Source organism: Lagopus muta, chromosome 7 (assembly GCF_023343835.1).
Source record: "Lagopus muta isolate bLagMut1 chromosome 7, bLagMut1 primary, whole genome shotgun sequence".
NCBI lineage: Eukaryota > Metazoa > Chordata > Aves > Galliformes > Phasianidae > Lagopus > Lagopus muta.
In genome coordinates, this window is record NC_064439.1 from 17,372,674 (window position 1) to 17,393,376 (window position 20,703).

The following is a 20,703-nucleotide window of genomic DNA, read 5'->3' on the forward strand; positions in this document are numbered from 1 at the left end:
CAAGGAGGGCTGGGTCAAGCCAAAGGCCATGGAGATGCTGAGAGAATTGCTGCACTTGGGTGCAGCGGTACATCGTCCAATCTCCTCTGAAACACGCTCTGATGCCCCTGAGGCAGATGTGTTCCCTGGCCTGGCAATAACTTAAACGTTCAGGTTGAATAGTAGGAAAAGGTTTTCACCAGAGGGCGGTGGGCATGGAGCAGGCTGCCCTGGGCAGCGGGCGCGGCCCCACGGCGGCACAGTTCAAGGAGCTTTTGGACACCACCCTCAGACATAGGGCTTGGATGTCGGGAGTTGCAGTCGATGATCGCTGTGGGTCAGGATAACCTATGAATTCCGTACGGGTGAAATAAAAGGCAGGGCTCCGAGCCTGAACCTGCCGAGCAGCCGGCTACAGTGACGCAACGCACAAACCGCCACCACAGCACGGCCATGCGGAGCCCCGCCACTACCGCCACTACCGCCACTACCGCCACTACCGCCACTACCGCCACTACCGCCACTACCGCCACTACCGCCACTACCGCCACTACCGCCACTTAGCCCGTCCCACCCCGCTCCAAGCGGCGCGGCAGGCAGGCGGGGCAGAGCGCTGGTTGCCATGGCTTCGGTGAGGCGGGGCGGCCCGCTGCGCTGGGCCCGCCTGCTGTCCCCGGCCACGCTAGAGCTGCTGGCGCTGCCCTGTGGCCTGCAGGAGCGGGAGCACCGGTGAGGCCTTTACCGGGCTGTGCTGGTTTCCCTTTGGGCGTCAGCTAGCTGCCCGTCCGGCCCGCTCAGCGCTGTTCCGTGCCTCTTGCCACTGCTCCCCGGCCCAGCAGGGATACATCTGACAGCATCACCGCACGGCTGGGGCTCTCTGCAGGTTTCCTGCACAGAACCTGTGGAGATGAAAACAGCCCTTCATGGCCAGTAGTATTCAACTGTACTTGGAATATTTTGGAATGCTCCTAAAGCAGAACACCTCCGAGGGCAGTTAAGATGTTAAGATGGCTTGGATCACCTACCTCTGGGCAGGAGTTGTCTGACACCATCTGCTTGTGACAGAGAGGAATTCTGACAGCACCAGCATTGCTCTGTTTTTAACAATGCATTGTTGTAGGTTTTTATTAAAAATTAATGGTAGGTGTTTTTAGAGTAAATTAGTAATATCAAATAATCAAATTTATCAGTGAAATAGAAAAACAAGCTCCTAACTAAATGCACTGTCCAGGATTCTTGGACGGATTTCTCTACAGAACACTGAAAATTGTCTGTTTGCTGTCAGAATGCATTCTGTTCTTTGGCACTTTCTTTTAGGTTCTTTAGTACAACGATTGAGTTGCTTACACTTCAGTTGTTATTCAGTATTTTATTGAAAGCATTTGCTGTCATGAAACAAACACAAAGAAGCTGCTGGTGTGTTTGTTACACTCTTAAGTTCCTGTCTTTAAAAAATGCAAGTGAAACGATTAAAAAATACTTACTTTATTCCTGAATATCCATTATTAATAAAGACTGATTAATCTGGTTAATGCAACTGCTGTTCTATTTAAGTTGTCTATTCAAATTGATTTTTTACAGGCCTTGCATTTCAGATGATTTAAAAATAGGATATCACAGCAGAGATCATGCAACACAAACAGATATCAAAGAAATACCAGAATTAAATGAATTAGCAGTTGCTACACAAGCTTTAATCAAGGAAGATATCTGAGTCTTTTTCATGCTAGAGAACAGATACTTTTGTCACTGTCACCTGTTTTATGTAATATTTGGGCAATCTGTTTAGACATTTATTCTGTATTCATACACTCCATATACGATTTTTTATTTTCAAAATATACCAACACACAAATATTGATAGGTGAATTAGAGATTGGGTTACTCAGCTAACTGAATCAGAGAAGATTTCATCAAGATTACCATTGTTTAATTTTGAAAATGATAAATTCTATAGTCTCAAACCCATCTGATCATAGCTAATAGTGTAGCAATAAATGTGGGCCTCATGTCAGTTATGAGCATAGCTAACGTGCCCTGCTGCTTCTGCTTGAATGAAATAGTGTAGTAGAAAAGCTTCTGCTTTGTGCAAATCATATACAAAGTTAGAAAAAAGATTCAGATGGCATTATCTGCACTTGCTTAGATAGATGTGTAATGTAAGCAGAGCCTTACTGAAATTAAATGCTTAGATTTTGGAGCGAAGATGCAGTCCATAACGAGGAAAAATAAAGCTTTCTCAATGTAAATGCCTTAACAGTTTGTGAAGATAGATGCCTCCAGGGACCTGTAGAGGGAGAACTGTTACATCAAAATGATACGTTGCTATCTGTCCCTTCACTGTGTTAAGAAATTACAAAAGAAAATGCTTCAGGATATGAAGTAATTATGTGTGCAGAAAGTTTAACTTCCTTGGAAAAACAAACAAACAGACACTTGTCATTCCAGATTATGAGTAATGTATAAACATATAGAAGAGCAAAAATTCAATGTTTTTGGTATTGCTTTTAGAAGCAATATTTATTTCTACCTTGTACATCATAAAGATTTCTGAGTGTTTTCCTCATCAAAGTCAATGGAAAGCCAAATGCATTTCTTTTAACACTTCTTCTGTTACTTCTTGCTAAAATACAGTTATCTTTACTCTTTTACAGTAAAAAACTTTGCAGGCTACTGGTTTAAGTCTTATGAACATGTTCTGACCACTTTCTAGGATTCCATTGTGATATCTGTATTGATAGACCTGTCTGGATCTCTTCTGCAGTATCTAATTACCACCTGGCAGAGACTTGAGTATTCAAAAAATAATTATTTCCTGAGGAAGTTAAATATCTTCACTGCACGAATATTCTCTTCAGAATTGAAAGTTTCTGAGGGGCATTTTTAATTTGGCAGCAAACACTGTAGATGTGGAACAGGGAGCTCCTGCCAGTGTAGAGACATGTGCTGTTCTGAACTGACTGTTGTAGACCAAAGGAGATACCACAAGGTATCGAACTGCATTAGATGCTTGTATTTAGGTGAATAATCAGCATCAACAGCGCATTGAACAGAGTAGTTGCACCTTTTTTGCATGTGTGTGTGTGTGTCTAGTTTACTTTGTATATAAGTAATAACAGGATCTTTATTTTTAGCTCACCAATTCCCTCCAGAAAGATTTGTTCATCTACAAAAGCGCCATTCAAGCACAATATGAAGAAAAAATTGAAGAGCAAGTGTCGAATCTCTATAAATATGTAAATGGTAGGCTGACAGACATTGAGACTTTTCATAAACAGATAAAGAGAAAAGTTCTTGTTCCATTAAATGTCAATCTTCACTCGATGGCAGTTCTCATTTGTACATCATTGTTCTGTAGATCGATGTTTTATTTAATAAAAATAATTCACAGAAGTATTGAAAATAAGATAAAGCAAAATATTAATATAATTTTTTTAAAAAATGACTAAGTTGTCTTTTGTAAATTTGCAATTAATAAAACATGGATTACATTGTACTCTGCATATTAACAGCCATAGTTGTGAAGATGTCTTACATCCTAGTGCAGTTATTTCTAAAATAGATATGTACATACACATCACTTACAGTTCTTTTCCATGTATTTCTTTGAAAATATATATTCACTGATCTTTAGATAGTAAACCACAGCTCACACCAGCATTAGTAGTCCTACGCAACTAGTGAGCACTCACCACAAGGGAGAAACAAGATTCAACTTTCAGCCTTCAAGATGTCCAAGCTCCTGATGTGAACGTATGAAAAGAAAAATTAAAAAAAAAAAAAAAAAAAAAAAAAAAAAAAAATCAATGCATTAATTCCCATGCATTAATTCCCATCTTAAACATCTGAGACAACTCTTTGATAAGTGCTTGTCTTTAAGCGGCTTGGAATCTTCAGTTTCTAGAGAAAGAGATACAGTTTCAATAATTAGCCAAAAGCTAAAAAGAGACTGAAGAATGAAAAAAAAAAAAAAAAAAGGAAGAAAAAGATAAAAAAAGAACACAAATACAGTTTTCTCTTTCACAGGAGTTTCAATGGTATTTAATTTCCTTAAATTGAAAGGAAGGCATGGAAGGCAAGTTTTTTGTCTGTTTGTTTTTGTTTATTTGTTTGCTTGCTTATTTTAGTGATTGCCTGCTTCCTTTTTTTGTACATTAAATTCCAGGAAGAAGTCCAAATTCGACAAAGTTACCAACAGCAGTTATGTGACGCACTGGCTGTTCTCAGAGGAAATATTAAGGTAGGTTTTAACCATTCACAAGGTTAAGGACTGTTGATTGGAGTAGTGATAGGTCATAAGTCAGTTCTGACAATACCTGGAGAAGGATGTGTTTGTATAATCCATGAAGACTAAGCATATAAGCCACATCAAGTAGAATGAAAATAGCACAAAAATAAGGTTTTTTTTGTTTTGTTTTGTTTTTTTACAAGTCCTGTTTTCCCCCTCCTCTCATGTTGAGCTGTGCAGTTTTGCATACTTGAAAGTTGTTTTATAAGACAGAGGCTGTGACTGGCTCTCTTCAGAAGCAGAGACATAGTAATCACATAATGCTGCTTGGTTCAATCAGAAATGAATGTCTCAATAGATTTGGAAATTGAATTCCCAGGCTACAAGAGGAGGATGACCAATCACGTACACCCTTAATGACTTTATACTGTGCTCTAGGAACCGTGCCTTAAATTTTCGGAGTTCCAGATTTCAGAGTGTAACACAAATACTAAGAATGATCCAATTTAGAAAGTTTGGAACTTAAATTTTGTCTTTCTTTCACTGTAAAAATAAGTTTACTAGCTGAACTGCAGATGAGTACATATGATCAGATCACTGCCACACAAGCCACATAGAAAAACGTGAATGTCACTGTGTTTGAAAATTCTCTTTCCCAGCCCCTGTTCATGAATCCTTCTGTAGTAAAAATAAAATGCATATGTATTCCAAGGAGCTTTCAGTAAAGTGTTCTCAGTAGGGAACTGCAGGTTTAGGTTCCCTTTGACTTTCCCCTTGTAAGATCTTTTTACTTTTGGATTCTTTTAGTTCAGCTTCAGTAAACAGATAGAGATTCACCCCATGCCAGATGAGTGTAATTCAGTAGGTGGGAAGCTCTGAGATGAAACTGTAACGCTCACTAAGGAGTCAAATATGAATGGATTGCACTAGAGACAAATATTGCTGCTATTAATATTTTAAAGAAGCTAAGCAATATTTAAATCACCTAACCTTGAAAAATGACTTAATCAAGGTACTCATGAAGGAAGAGCTCACACATACTTTTGAGCATAGTGTTTCCTAATGGTTACTGCGGGTTGTGCATCACAATGGGCAGGCATTTCAGTATAATATGGGGCTGCACATTCTGTTTTTCTCTGAAAGGCTGATTTTACTGCATTGAAGCAAATCAATCATTGCAGATGCTTTTTTAAAAACATTTACTGCAATTTAAACACCTTACTGATACAATCAAGATGCAAAAATAAATGTCAGTAATCCAGAAGTTAACATTTCAATAGTTTATCTTGCTACACTGTACTTATACTGCACTTTCTTATTTTGTTTCTTGTAAGAGTTTTAGATATGTTCTTTAAAAGTTTTTAAACATATAGAATATGCTTTTCCTTTTTTTTTTTCCCTTTCTTTGCCATGTTTGAAGTCTCTATTACTATAGATTAGGTATTAGATATAACACATTTCTTGATTAAGTATCTGAAATATCAGGTACAATAACATTTTATTTTTGGTACCAGAAACTCTGGAATGTGTACTATGATGTGCTCAAATAAAAAAAAAAAATTGTAGCATTAAAAAAAAAAAAGGCTATGTGATTTATGCAAGAATGTCATTAAGTAATCTCATCTCCTAATAGAAGTATTACAACATAGATAGAGAAGATATAGAATGCTCATCAGGAAAACTTTTGAGGTTTTTACGTGACAAACTGTGTGAGAAAGAGTCCATAATTGAAGATCTGAAAAGAAAAATGCAGTAATATCAAGAAAATGAAAGGACTAAAGTGGTATGTTTTTCCAAAAAGATTATAAACTTGTTACTAAACCTGGAAACCTTTAAACACTGAAAAATGTGGATGGAGAGTTGGGCAGAGAGGAACTCCCAAGGACAAGTGCAGAGTCCTATACTTGGGGAGGAATAACTGCAAGCATCAGAACAGATTAGAGGCTGACCTGCTGGAGAGGAGCTCTGCAGAGAAGGATCTGGGTGTCCTGGTGGGCAAGAGGTTGGCTGTGAGCAGCAGTGTGCTCCTGTGCCCAGGCAGGTCAGTGGTATCCTGGGGTGCATTAAAAATAGAGTAGCCAGCAGGTCAAGGGAAGTGATGCTCCCCCTCTTCTCTGCCCTGGTGAGGTCGTGTCTGGAGTGCTGTATCCAGTTCTGGGCTCCTCAGTTCATGAAAGGCAGGAACTTCGAGAGGGTACAGCAGAGGTCCACAGAGATGAGTGAACTGGAGCATCTCCCATAGGGGGAAAAGCTGTTCAATCTGGAGAAGAGAAAACTGAAGCAGGATCTTATCAATGCTTATAAATAAAGAGCAGAAGTCAAGTGGGTGGCATCAGGGTTTTTCAGCAGTGCCTGTGACCAAACAAGGGATAATGTGCACAAACTGGAACACAGGAAATTTCTTGTGTCCATATGAACACGAGAAAGAACTTTATTGTGAGGGTGACAGGGCAGTGGAACAAGCTACCCAAAGATGTTGTGGAGTCTCCTTCTCTGGAGATACTGAAAACCTTCCAGGATGACTTCCTGTGCAACCTGCTGCAGGGAGCCTGCTTTAGCAATGTTGGACTTTGATCTCCAGAGATCCTTCCAAACCCATACAGTTCTATGATCTCTGGTTTCATTATTTTCCCAGTAAAGATAAAGATAGGAAAATATTAGAACACTTCTTGGGATATCTCTTGCTAAAGATAGGTATTTTGACTGAAGGAGTCTGAAGTAATCTATTTCACTCAATTCAACGTGATAGTGTAATCAGTGATAGTTTGATACAGTGGGGGTTTTTTTTCTGTTTTTAAAAAAATAAAATATTTTAAGATATTTTTGTAAATCCTGAAGAAAAAAAAGCTTGTTTAAAAAATGTAATAATTGAATAAAATATTGCTCTCAGCACTATTTTATTGCATTTCAGTTACAGAAAATTTCATCTCTATACTTACATTACTTCTCTTGTTTCTCTTTGTTCCTCCTGTCTCCATGTAACTTCTGAAATAAAATATTTTCTTGTTCAGAATTGTGTCATTGGTAATTGACCAATTGGTAAGTCAGCATTTCAGGTATCCTAATGAAGATTAAAATCCTTCATGTTTGATTTCTCTTAACTCCTACAGCAGCTCTCAGAGTTCAACAACCACTCGGGTATAACCATCCACAGACATGAGAAGTCCCTTTGACTAATTTTCCCCACACAAATACAGACAGAAATATTTAGTTTTAATGGCTAAGAACTGTCTTAATTATTCATCCTGTAGCCTTCAAATGAGACACTTGATTCAGTCACATATTTCTGTACATCATTTCCTTTTCTTTTCAGTAATATAAACACATCCTTCCCAAGTTAACAACTCTTGTCAGCAGCTTGCTGAAGTGTGAGAAGTTTAAAGAGGCATTGCAGACTTCTCATGTACTTTAGACTGATAAGAAACAGTCTCGGTTTCTAAAGAGTTTTTGGCTAAGTCTGGTGGTAGATTGCTTTTTGATCTCTGCTCCCTGCGCATCATTAAGATGTACAGTAGTAAGGAAATCTGAAAGTGCCATCTTCTACTGGCAGCCACCTAAGTTAGACAGTATTACTCATAAAGGAGAAAGATGGAGTCTCATATGTATCCTCTGAGGAACCTACATATCTCTCTCTGTTTGGAATTGACAGCTATGCAGTCTATTCTAGAACAGGATATTTAAGCTGCATCATTAGCTCTTGTTAACAGAAGGAAGTGATAGTAATTCATTTTTGTAACAGTCTGTTAGCTACAACAGTCACCAGGAGTACATTTTATTTCTTCGTTGCATCATTTGGGTACCTTCTATTGCTTATTGGGCACCTTCTATTACTGGAAGTTTTGCAAGGCTTTAAAATAGATAACGAAGCAAAAAGAGGACAATGAATGTGTATAATCAATGAATATACAGATGTTATAATTACAAAATAAACAAGAGAGTTTGGCTAAGCAGGCTATTATACCAAAAAGAGAATAAATAGAGTGCTTACCCTTGTCCTAGGCTCATTGCAAAACTCCAGAGGAGGGATCTCCAGAAGAGATCCTCCCTACTGGCAGTCAGCTCTTAAATGGGCCTTAGGAGAGGTGCAGCCAGGCTCCACCCTTCCGGCAGCACAGGAGAATTGCCTTCACCTGTGCTCCCATGGCTGACTCAGCAAGATCAATCAGAGGTTCAGGCTGTGATCCAGCTGTTTCCATACAAAATGGTAATATGAATGTCAATATTATGAACAAAAAAAAAATTCGTAACATATTGGGAGGAAAAAAAGCGGCTGTAATTGTGTGAACATACAAGTAGGTAAAAGTTGTAGAGTGGTTAAAAACGTGAAAAAAACTCTGGGAGCAATTTTAAAAAAGATATGTTCTGTGTAGGAGGAGGCAGAATCATATGCTTTTATCACAAAGCAACAGTTACTTTCTGATTCATCAACCACTACAAAGGATTCTGAATGTCTGCAGAGAACACACATTTGTAGACTTGGAAGCCAAGAGAGCTTAGATTTAGAAGCCCCCCAGAAACAGCTGACAGGTTTGTGATAGGTGTTTTACATAATGGAAAACTTAGTGTGACTTTTCTTAATCAGCATCACAGATTACATAAAACCTATTTTCCAACAAAGCTGATTTTGCTATTTTGGAAGAATATACATTTAGTTGAGTGGTACCTGTGAACACAAGATCTTTGCAAGTTGTTTGATTTAGTAGCACTGCTTAAAAGATAGCGTGCTGCAGTAAGATATGTCCTGCCTTAAAATGTAGTGATGTGACCTTCCACTAAGTTGTGGAAAAAACTGTAAGTCTCTAGTTTCAGACCTCACGAAGAGGAAGGTAGACACAGATGAGGCCCTTTGCCTACCAGGAAAACTAGGAGGCATATTGGTGAAGTTTTCTCTTATAAGAAGTTCATTCTATGTTAGTAACGCGGACTGTGGAGCTTGTAGGGTAAATATCTACAGTTCTATTTGTCACTCTGATAAGATGGGGTGCTGTGCAGCTCCTGACCTTTGTGTAATCTGTGAAAGAGATAAAATATTCTTCAGGCAAAGCCCTCATTACCCAGTGAAAGAACTCAAAAAATACATGGAAATGAGGAATTAACTTTATCTGTTCTCTGAGAATTCTGCTTTTATGCAGAAGGGAACATTCTCTGTTTTCCCCTGTCAAGGAATTTGCACTGAAATGCCTATTCTCATTCCAAAGTTACGCTATCTGAACTTCTTTTCTGTCTCTGACATGCCTTAAAGAATGAAAGGAGTTATCTGGGCCAGTAGTAATTTGTTAGTCCTATCCTTTCTGATGCCTCCATTTTGTTACATTTAAAAGACCTGCGTAGATGACATAATAAAATTCAGTGTCCAGAGGATGAAAATACACAGGAAAATGATTGCCAGTTGAAGTATGTTATCAGAGGAGTGGTAGAATCTTGATCCCCTGAATGATCCTGGAGGACTGGAAGCCCTTTTAGAGTATACCCATTAGCTGAATTGAAGATAAGAGTGTAATAGCAGAGTGACTGCCTGAAAAGTAATGGCTTTGTGCAAGCAGTGGCCGTACTAGAACCTTCCACTTTCAACCTTGACATTTTAAACATGAAAATGAAACAATTATTGTTATAAATGTACTCTTGTTACGGATGTATGGTTTTCCAACAATAAATGTAAATAAACACTGGAATGATCATTTCCCCTGCAACTCAAAACTGGTGTATTGTGGATGTTTTTCATGACGACTTGTACCATTGCACCCTCTTGTGGTGTAAATAATAGACTTTAAATGCCTAAAATATAGCTTTGTAAGGAAAAGGGAGATGATAACTTAAATGACAGATTTTCTACAGTTACTTTGTTACCAAGGCAAGTTAATAAAAAACTAACAGCAATAACAACTGCAGTTTATAATTTTATCTGAAACATGCTCAAGTGTTGTCTTTTTTGGTATCATATGATAGCATCAGTAATTTTCATTGTATATTTTTGCATTAAAAAGGCAAAAATCCTACCTGTTTTTCAAGTGTCCCTTTAGTTATCTTGTGTGCATATTTAATACTTTGAGATGCCAAAGGGAAATGTGAATTTCACAACTACATAATAAATAGCTGTATTCTCTCACTTTTACCTCAAGGCCATTTGACTTTAATATTGTCATTATAGGTGGATAAATCTAATTTAAGTTTTTTTACTGCCCAAAATTATGAATGCATATTTATTTAATATAATTAGAAATGCCTAATGCATGCAGGTAACAACCTGCATTATATCACTTTAATAAAAGTGTAATTGGATTTATTTAGGCTTAGCATATACTTCTTTTTTTTTTTTTTTTTTTTAATCTTAAAGTATTAAAACTGTTAGAATGGAGATAATGAAATAGATAAGGTGAGAAATGCTGAAGTCTCTTGGCTAAGCCGTGTCATAATTGCCTTCCAGCCTCCAGCCCTTTTTTCTTACATCTTGAAAGTTCCCCAGTTTAAGCAAGCCAAACGCTACCGCTGTGGGCAGATGGTAGAGAGAACATTGCTACAAAACCTGCCACTCAAAGTGTAACAGATGACTGTAGCTACAGAAAATTGTCCCTTTGTTCGTTTTGCTAATGAGTGTCCTCATTGCAGCAGGAGCCTGAATAGTTAATGACGTGCAGTTCTGGTCCCTGGCAGGCGGTGGGGCTACAGCTAAAGGCTGCCTCGGTAATGTGCAAAGTCCAGGCGGAGAAAGTGTTGTATCCTTTCATGAAAGCACTAAAGGACTGCGGATACGCTTGTAGTTGTGGCACCGTTTAAAACTTATTCACGGGATTCATTCAATCGTTTGGGCTTACTTTACGATAAACTCAAGGTTCTTCTGCAAGCATAGGCTGTTGCTCGAATACTGCCTGAAGAAAGGAACAAACGGACCTCAGCCTATGAAGAGCTGTAACAGCTTCTTAGAAGCTTGGAGATCCGGAGTTGGTTTTGCAGTGGGCTGAGCTGACTACAGCCTGAGCAGAGTTAGTTAGCACTCCAATATTGCACGTGCTGTTCTCCTAGCGCTGCTGTTTCCTGAGCTTGATACAGCTTCTCAAAACAAACATGCCATCTAGCAAATTTTTTGCTACACAAGGATTGTTTAAGGTGAAATACTGTTGAAACATTTTTCACAACTTTATGAAGACACCTTGCATTCTTAGAAGTAACGTGTTTGCTAAGAAAACTTGCTCTTTAAGTAAAATTTCTTTAGTAAATGATGGAGAAGCACAAGCTTGCATGAATTATTTTTCAGAATGCTTTGCATTTTATTTACACGATTTCTTATAAAATCAATGGAAACATTGTGGCCAAAACTTTATATAATACAGTGATAATCTGTTCTGGTTAGTTTGAGATCAAAAATGTTTTTCTGAGGCAAAACAGAAAGTTCTGGGCTAAATGTTACCCCTAAGTACCTTACAGTTCAAGTTTCTATGTCATTTGAAAACCTCAGGGTTTTATTTTCAAGTAATTTTTTTTAAACAGAGTTCATATTTTTACCAAGCAGAGCAAACAGCATCCTAAATTTTCCTTAGTAAGCAAAGTAGCTGCTGTCTGAATCTTCTCTTTTGTGTTAATATTTTAAAGAGATCCAGGAGTTAGTTAATATTCCGGTATTACTATAAAGATCCGTGCCAGCTCTGAAAGCTTTTCTATAATTTTAAAAGAAATATGTGGCAGTAAAATCTAGACAGCCATAAGACAATATATTCAAATGTTTTCAATAGCTTTGAGACCAACAAGAAAAAAAGAGTAGCTGTCCCAATAAGCTCCAGTTGCATAAGAAGTCTTTTCCATAATGGACGTGGCAAGATTTAAACAAAGGACACGCATAATAAAAATGTAAATGAGTTTGCTTTACTAAAACTATAACTTTAAAGTCTTTTGTTGTATGTTATCCTGGAACCTTCTTACAAGGTAATCACTGTTTGCATAGAGATTTAAACCGTAGTCTTCAATAGCATTAAACCCCTGCACGGTCTATGTGTGACAGGCATGCAAAGCCATGTTAATGTTCAGAATATGAATTGCCTCTGGGTGGCTCCGACACCAAGTAGCAAACCAACTGTGTTGATATCAGAAGGCCTGATGGACTCCATGCGGCTCCCAGCCTGAAAACTTCACCGCTTTGACATGTGATGTGCTCCTCATGACACTGGCAGCACTGTCACTGAGAAATGGCACAAAGGCAACAAGCCCCCCTCCTTAGCCATGCACTTTGCAACCCCCTGGTGTTGCCTGTCCGCAGCCTCTCCTGCCTGCCTAGTTACGGACAGCACTTCAGAAACACGGGGGGAAGTGTGGGTGGATAGGCCCCAGCTGCCTTCCTGGACTCAGCCTCCATAATAAATTGACCTGAATGATGAGGGCACACAAACAGTATGATATGCATTATTCCTGTCAATAAAATGTCCCCATGTGTTATAGTCTTTGTATATAATGTACTGCAGCCTTTCTTCTTGCAGGAACCTATTTAGAGCCTCAACTTTTTTCTATTCATATTATGACTCTGTAATAGAATTCAGAAATTATATGATACTGTGTTGTATAATATTATAGCAGTGCAGCATATTGAAACCCCCGATTCCTCACTTATAAATTCAAGGCACTGCAATCTTTTAGGTTGTCTTTGAAGACGATGACCGTGGAAACAAAAAGCTTGAAAAAAGAGAATGAAGAGTTCAAAGAAGAGGTTTTCAAACTACGCAACGAGATTGCTCGTCTTGAGAATTGTCTGCAACACTCTGAAAAAGAAAAGCATGCATTAGGTAAAACTTTAAGCTGATGTGGTTCAAGATGCTCAGCTGAAATGTTGCTGAAGTAGGAATTAATTGTTACTGCACTTCAGAAGTATTGTAACTTCTTTCCGGGCTGTTGTCTTTTTTTGGTATTGAATGCTAATTTTGTGTGTATTTGTACAGAAAGTCATACACATTTATTCTAATTTTAATGCATATATTTACATATTTTTATTTTATGACAAAGGAATATTTGCTGTGGCTTTTGAGACTTGTAATGTTGCCTAGCAATGCAGTTGAGTTTATATTTTTGGCGAATAAGTGCTGTAAAGTTACTGAAGTAGAACAGCATTATACATCAGTATTTTTGCTTTTAAATGACAATCTGCTATTTTATCTTCATTATATGAAATTCTCTCGGGGGTAGATTTTGAGCTTCTGCAAAATATCCAAGCGTACATTTTGTTATCTGATTATGTACTTCAGTGTTTCTGAGGAAGTTTTCTAACAGAAATTGTTTCTTTGAAATAATCTATACTTCTGATATTTTTGCTTTATTACAGTTCTTAAAAGGAGATTTAAAAAACAACAACAACAACAACAACAACAACAACAAAACCTACAATGTGCAATCTTTACCAACAGGTTGCTTCTTGGATATTTCCTTTATAAAATATTTAACAGAGAACTGGAAACTGTAGCAATAGATTAGAATTTGGCTGTTTAATTTTGTTACATCCATGTGGTTTAGACCCAGTATTGTCTTTAATAGTAGCAAGATGAATTTGACGTAGAAAATATTCCTGATTCCTGCTTATCATCTGATTCAATGGTGCTTCTTATCTTTTGGAAGTTTTGCATGAACAATGAAGAACCACCTGCTAAAACACTTTGTACTGGCTGTGACTAACAGCAAGGACGTCCATAAATAGTATTAATGAAAAGCTATGGGTTCTCAGTCACACTTGGCTCTTGAACTTACTTCTCAATCTCAATCTGACCAGCCGGCCAAACAGCAGGAAGAAGGCTGTGAATGTCAAGGGCAGTGATGAAGGTCACCATTCTGCCAGGACTGCTCCACTGTGCATTCCACCAGGTTTATAGACTGACCTGAAGCAAACATTTTGCATACATTAATGGAGGCGTATAATTCCATGCTTTCTCTTTCTCCTCTTGTTTTCAGATAGGCAAGTTCAAAGAATGCAATTAAAAATGGAAAGTGATGAGCAAACTATTCAACAGGTATGGTAATTTTTACGTTTGTTAGCTACACTCCTGGAGGACCATTAACAGGCTTGGACTGTTAGCAGTGTATAGACCAAACAATGCTAGGAAGCTGAAAAATAGTCTCAGACTTGAATAATGTTACATTATGTTTTATGGTAGTATAACTCATTGTAGAGTAATAGTGAGCTGGTGTTCCTTTAATGAGTATGGTTGCTTCTTGACCCATCATATTGTATAATTTTGTTGAAATACAATGAAAGTTCTGAAGCTCAGTATACTACACTAAAATGATGGACTACTTTAGTATAGAAAGAAATGCATTCAGTAAGATTTTGAAGGCAGGATAAGAGCAAATAGCAAGTTACATCCAACAAAAGCCTTTTTAGTAACCTACAATTTGTAAAATATTCCATTACCCATGGATAGACCTATAATTATTTGTGATTTATTATTTATGTGTTATCTGAGCAACACAGTAGCTAGGCAAGGCATAAAACACAACTTTCTAAAAAACGTTTCCAACGCTAATATCCGTTTGGTAACAAATGATAAAACATGGACAGGTCTCAGAGTTTACTTGTTATAACTTCTACATATCCTCCCAGTGCCTTTCTGTCTTGTGACAGTTCTCAAATGACTTTTTCTGCAAGGCATATATTTCTTCCTGAGATCTATTCATTTTTAATAGAAAACTTTAGAACAGTCACAAATCTTCTTTCTATAGAGAACATTCCTTCTGTGAAAAATTCCCAAGAGATTCTGTAGAAAACTCACTTACCTGTGGTAAATCTTAAGGGAAATAATGACATTTCTTTGTGCTTATTAAGGATTACAAAATTCTCACAGAACTTAATGTTAAAAACACAAATTGATGGTGAGCTAAGGCACTGGAATTCTAAAGTCATTCCTTTCATTGGCTTTCCTTGTGACCGTAGATGAGTCTGCCTTCTATGACCAAGTTTCCCACTCTAAAATGCAGAAACCTACTTATCCCTAAAGGACTACTGAAAGGTTATATTCATTAAAGTTTAAAAAAAGGATACTATGCATGAAATCTAAAATTGGAAATGGAGAACTAGTTGGTCAGCCTACTACACTGCATTGTCAAGGAAGGGATGCTTCTGTTAGTGTTTTGGCTGTTAAGGTCTGACAGTGTTCAGGAATCCCCCTCAGGTTTGAAATCTCACTATGCTGAAAGTGCCAGTCATCAGAACAGAGTTTTTTCTCCTGTAGCTTACTTTTTATTTTCCTTTTCTTCACTTCATCTCAGTGCAATAGAGGCTTTTGTCTCACATGCTGTATTTTCCTGCAGATTCTCCCTCAGCTGGGAGATTTGAGCAGCAGTGTAGGAACTCTTCTACCTATCTCTCATGTGATTTCAAAGCACTACATTTGTGTAAATATGGATCACATGCTTTAATCCCAAACTTCCTCCAATTCCACTATCCACACAGGTAGCCCTTCTTGACTGCTGCACTTTCTGCCAAGTAGATAAGACTGGAGTGCTGTCAGAAGCCGTTGGAGAAGCCCTTCTCATTATAATTCTGATAACTGTAATTCTGTTCCCAAAAGAAAAAAAATACAATTCTAAAACATAAACTACATTATTGACGTTTCTGATTTTTTTTTCCCTCTTCTGCATACCCCACTGGAAGCTATTCTCTCGATAACCAGAATATGGTTAAATTCTTCTTACATTAGAAAGCCTTTATTTTTAATACGAGGAGTTTGACCAGAAGGCACGCACTGCTGTAGTGCTCAGCAGCTGGACTTCTCGCTCCAGAAGGGGAGTTCACAAAACTGGTACAGATGCCAGCCAGTTTCTTATACACACTACACAAGGAAAAGTCAAGGCTTAAAGATGAAATTCAAAGCACATTCTGTGTTGAAACAGTAAATGATGGTGAAACAGGCTCAGAGCACTGTCTTTTACTTGGACTAATTAGAAAATATTGTTATATGTCTTGTAGCTAGGAATTGGAGTCTGACAGGATTCCCTGTGCCCAGGCAGCCCAGCTGTGCCCAGCTGTGCCCCAGCTCTCCAGTCTCCTCTCAAAGCATCATGAGAGATGGCAAGCACTGACTTTCTCCCAAGGACTAGAGTGCCTGCCCAGCATTCTGCTAATTGGTGAACTCAAGGATGTTTGAGTAGATAGCTCTGTATAGCAGTGATTTAACTGCTCATTTACACTGTGTTCTGATTGGAAAATATTCTCTTAAAACAAGAGCCATAATCTCTGGAGTACTGGCAGGGATACATGGAGGAAGGAATTTTCCCCTAAGTTTGTTCTTTGAATTATTACTGAGTATCTGTGTTTGGTTTTTATGTGTCCGTGTGCAGTGTGTGAGGTTGTCTGGTGTTTTTTTCTTGTAGTCTAATGTAAAATTCATAAATGATCCAGCAAGTCAGAACACAGCATTCCCCTTTCTCATGCAGTCACAGCTCTGCTATGTGGTGAAGCTCATGCGTGAGCATTCTGTATCTAGTCTCATGAATTTCATATTCTTTGAGTCCAATGGCACAGCTTGAACAGAACTGGTGGCTTATTCTCATCACAGAGTGGTAGTTAAGGCACTTTTCCATGACTTGGGATATTGTAATCAAGCCCCATAAAACTCCCAGAGGCACACAATGTGAGCTGCCCTGATTTGCGGCTGAGCATTCCAGCTTCTGGGTTATTGTGCTGAAGGGGAGCGTTTCTCCATTTTTATGAAAGAAAATGAATGACAGTGTTGTGTTCAACATTGTCTGGTTTTAATAATGTTCTAAATGCAAATTCAGTAAGCAACAAACTCTGTTCCTCATCACACTGGGAAATATAGATGTTTAACTTGCCGGTCCCAACTGACAGCAACTGTGACAGCTCCAACCCAGCAGAACTCAAGGACACTGCTGTACGGTGTAATGTTTAAGCATGTTTTGATTCTGAAACTGCTGGAGAATCCCTGAGAAATCCTTTTTTCACTCTTCTGTAGTCACATCTCTTTGTCATTGGTGAGACCCATGTATCATTTGCTGACAAATCTTATCTCACACAGATCTTTTAGAACTCTGCTGATTATTTGCAATCCTGCCATTTTTCTACAAGTGTGTACATGTCTACAAGCCACATTTCTGAGAGTTCAAATCAGTGAACTCTCTGTTTCTGATGTTTTTGTCATCTTCCTGCCTCCTGTGACATCACGCTCTGTTTTACTTACGTCAGAAGGCTTTTATGCATGTGACTCGTGGCACTATTAAATCCCAAAGGAAAGTGGCTAGCAGTAAATCAAGATCCCTATCTACTACCAGTACTAATAAAGAAATGTTTGTCCATGTGTTGTCTCTTGATAAGGGAACTGTCTCTAGAAATAATTTTTAGAGAATTATGCCTGTCTGGAATACAAAATCCAACACTAATCCTCGTGTGCTTGTATTTTAGTTGGTTGAATTTCAAGAAGAGATGAAGGCAGAACTTGAAAACAGAAGATTGTTATATAAAAATCTGGTAAGACATTTGTGTAAACATTTTCATGCACCGTCATTTGTTGCAAATATAATAAAACGCACAAAACTTTTGCAATATCCCATAGATTGAATGTGGTTGCTTTTCAGGTCAGGAAGTTGCTTTACGGGTGAAAAAGCCATTGCAAAACTATGTTAGGGTTTTGTTTTTTGTGTGTGGTATTTTGAGAGGAATAGATACAAACAATGCTACTAGAAATGTTTAGAAGAAAAAATACTAATATTTTGTTTTAGATGGGCTTGGAAAATGTTTAATAAATGCAATGTTATTTGTAAGGTTTATGGCTGCTGTTAACAAATGTCGTAGGCAACGACAGAGAGTTTTGTCTTTAAATATTTTTGTATTCTGCATTAGTCTCATAAGAACACAGCCTTTTATTTTCTTTTTACATGATCCAGGAACTTTCCAGACGGCTGGTCCTTTATTTTGCCATTTGACTTTTTTTTTCCTAGCCTGATTTCGTACTGGCTTTCACACTGATCACCACTAGTATGTCTTTGTTACAGTAAACTGACTGGGTTTATTATAATAAAAAATAAAACACAGCTTGACTTGCGATCTAAATGTGCTGGAAAAGAATATGATACTGTTTAGAAGAGAAAAGGTTGTGAATAGAAAATCAGTACCACTTCAGTTATTTAAACATTTGCTTTTCTGCAGCTTGTCAAACTTTGTGCCAAGTCATAGCTGCTGTACTTTGTTTTGTTAATCTCAGCACCATGTGTCGTGGGCTTTATAGTGAGGGGCCAATCCTGCGCTCCTTCCTCAGTTTTCAGTTCCAGTGAGCCTGGCTGAGTATTGTAGGACTGCATTTTTTTAAACTAGAGGAAAACAAAACACAATGTTATAGAACAGGGCTTTCAAATCAGTTTACGAAGGTGAGTAGCCACCAAATAAATTCCCTGTTAAATTAATCCACATAAGAATCTTCGTAATGAAAACAATTTTCATTATGAGAACAAGATGCATGCACAATTCTCTTGAAATTAGGAAGTCATGAATGAAATAATTTAAAATCTGCCTTTCTAAACTTAGCCTGCAAAAGGGCAAGCTGCTCCTTAAAAAAAATATATCTTTTGGGATACAAAAGCACAGTAGAGAATCCTGGTTGATGCTAGGAACTGCAGTCTGACCTGCGGATTTGTTAAATTGTATGTTCATCGGAAACGCTTAAACGCATTGCTGTTACACGGTAAAGCTGAGGATTGATTTGGATTCCTAGTGTGTTTCTGAACTGATTTATAACACAAGAAGAGCTCAGACAGACTTCTGGATCTGAAATCATAACTGAGGGACCTGGAGGAATCATTTTCAGTTACAAATTGAATTGTGGTAGTCCTAGAAATCCCTGAGGAACCTCTAACACTAAAATCTAGGCAGTCAGGATTGATCTATTCTTTATATATATTAAAAGACAAAACAAAACAGAGATTGAAGCTTTTAATAATTCAGGAGTAAAATAAAATAGTTTTTAAAATGAATAAATATTGATTCTCAGACATTCAATTCTATTTTCACCCCAGAGTTAGCTGCAATTTTTACCTAGAAAATATTTCATCTTACTGAAAGAACTGCGAAAACCTTCCTAGTTCAGAAATGGCCCGAGTTCCAAACAAAGGAGTGCATGGTAACCCAAACTTTGCAAAGGATGTTGAGCAAGACTTGGTCTCGTTCTTCCCTCTCCTCCCAATTCTCTTTGAAGTCAAGCACACAGTTACCAAATATCTAGGACACGTATTGTGAGGATGGCTCTAAGGTCTCATGGTACCCCAAGGTAAACGTGTAATGTATGCATTGTGGTGGCTTATGGACCGTACTGAAGATACCTTGACTACCCTGCAATACCTACTGTAATTTAGAGTATAGCTTTTTGTGGCCTTATCTTTTCATTATATGCCATCAAACAAATCATCAAGAAACATGAAAGAAATACAGCAGTAATACAGTAAGGCAGACAGTAAAGTGCACGGTTAAGTGGAACCCTGCCCTGTGGGAAACAGCAAGGAAGAAGTAGGCTCAGTGCAAACTTGCACACTTTGCTCACTGAGACTTCTTCTTTGTACTCTGAGTGCATACAAATGTGGGAATGAAAGATGGACAAGCGAGAGAATAAAAACTGGCTCAGGACACATTGATCTCATGAGGAAGAGAAATGAGCACTGAATGTCAAAAGTGCATCGTATGTAAGGTTGAAATGTAATGATCCTGAAAATATAAATCCTATGACATATGGTGGAATAAAGCATTGGCACTCCCAAAAGGTCTCTAAGTACTAACAAGTTTTTAAAGGATTGTCATGAAGATTATTATGTGAATCAATTAATTTCTGTATTAACATGCACTTCTGCATATTTTGACTTTATAACAATAAATGTTGGAAAGTGATACAGAATGACTTATTCTAATAGTATAAATATTGGAAAATGTGATAATTTAGATTAAATTACTTGACAGCATTAGTAAGGTACACAAACTTGAAAGAATAGTAGGATTCTAGAACAAATCCTAGGGGGAAAATGTTCATTTAAATGTTTTTCCCTTTTTGCCTACTTCAATGATTCTTTCAATATTTGGAGAGGGATCATCATTTCTAAATAATATTTTCACTTTCCTGCCATGTGAGTAATACAGCCTCATAATCAGCATTGAGCAGTAACACAGAAATGATTGGCTTTGTCACAGCTCAGTGCCAGCCAAGGAATTGCTGTTACTTTCTGATGCTGTGAACAGTTCCAGTTCATATCCAGTGAAGATTTCAAAGGAAAAGTGTTTTTCTAATTATCGTGTCCTCTGTCTGTGAACTGAAAAATAATTTTCCCTTGTCATAGATCAAAATTCAAATACATATTTATACAACTTTATGTCAATAAAAAGCCCTTTGCCTCTTGAGTATACTATTTGTAAAATATTTCTTGTTTTCTCATTTTAATGAAAATTTTCAAGAAATTATAACAGGGAGTTAATATTAGACTTTTTCCAAAAGTCTGTGCCTATGATTTTATCTGTATTTCTCAGTAGTTCATTG

At 37.7% G+C, this 20,703-nt stretch overlaps 1 protein-coding gene and 1 long non-coding RNA gene across 2 annotated transcripts in view; one reads left to right on the forward strand and one right to left on the reverse strand.

Annotated features, from left to right (window-relative positions):
- The first annotated feature begins 520 nt into the window (after positions 1–520).
- Positions 521–20,703, forward strand: part of C7H10orf67 (chromosome 7 C10orf67 homolog) — a 39,225-nt gene continuing 19,042 nt past the window's right edge. Inside the window, 9 exon segments of the mRNA XM_048951162.1 lie at positions 521–708; positions 1,561–1,693; positions 3,114–3,269; positions 4,145–4,219; positions 5,841–5,990; positions 12,830–12,871; positions 12,873–12,975; positions 14,129–14,187; positions 17,595–17,660. Coding sequence (XP_048807119.1) covers positions 602–708; positions 1,561–1,693; positions 3,114–3,269; positions 4,145–4,219; positions 5,841–5,990; positions 12,830–12,871; positions 12,873–12,975; positions 14,129–14,187; positions 17,595–17,660 — 891 coding nt within the window. The 5' untranslated portion in view covers positions 521–601.
- On the reverse strand, positions 4,145–8,252 carry LOC125696019 (uncharacterized). The gene is made up of 3 exons (XR_007378164.1): positions 8,196–8,252; positions 7,147–7,192; positions 4,145–6,467 (listed from the first exon to the last, which is right to left on the reverse strand). It is a non-coding gene; the product is annotated as an uncharacterized LOC125696019 (long non-coding RNA).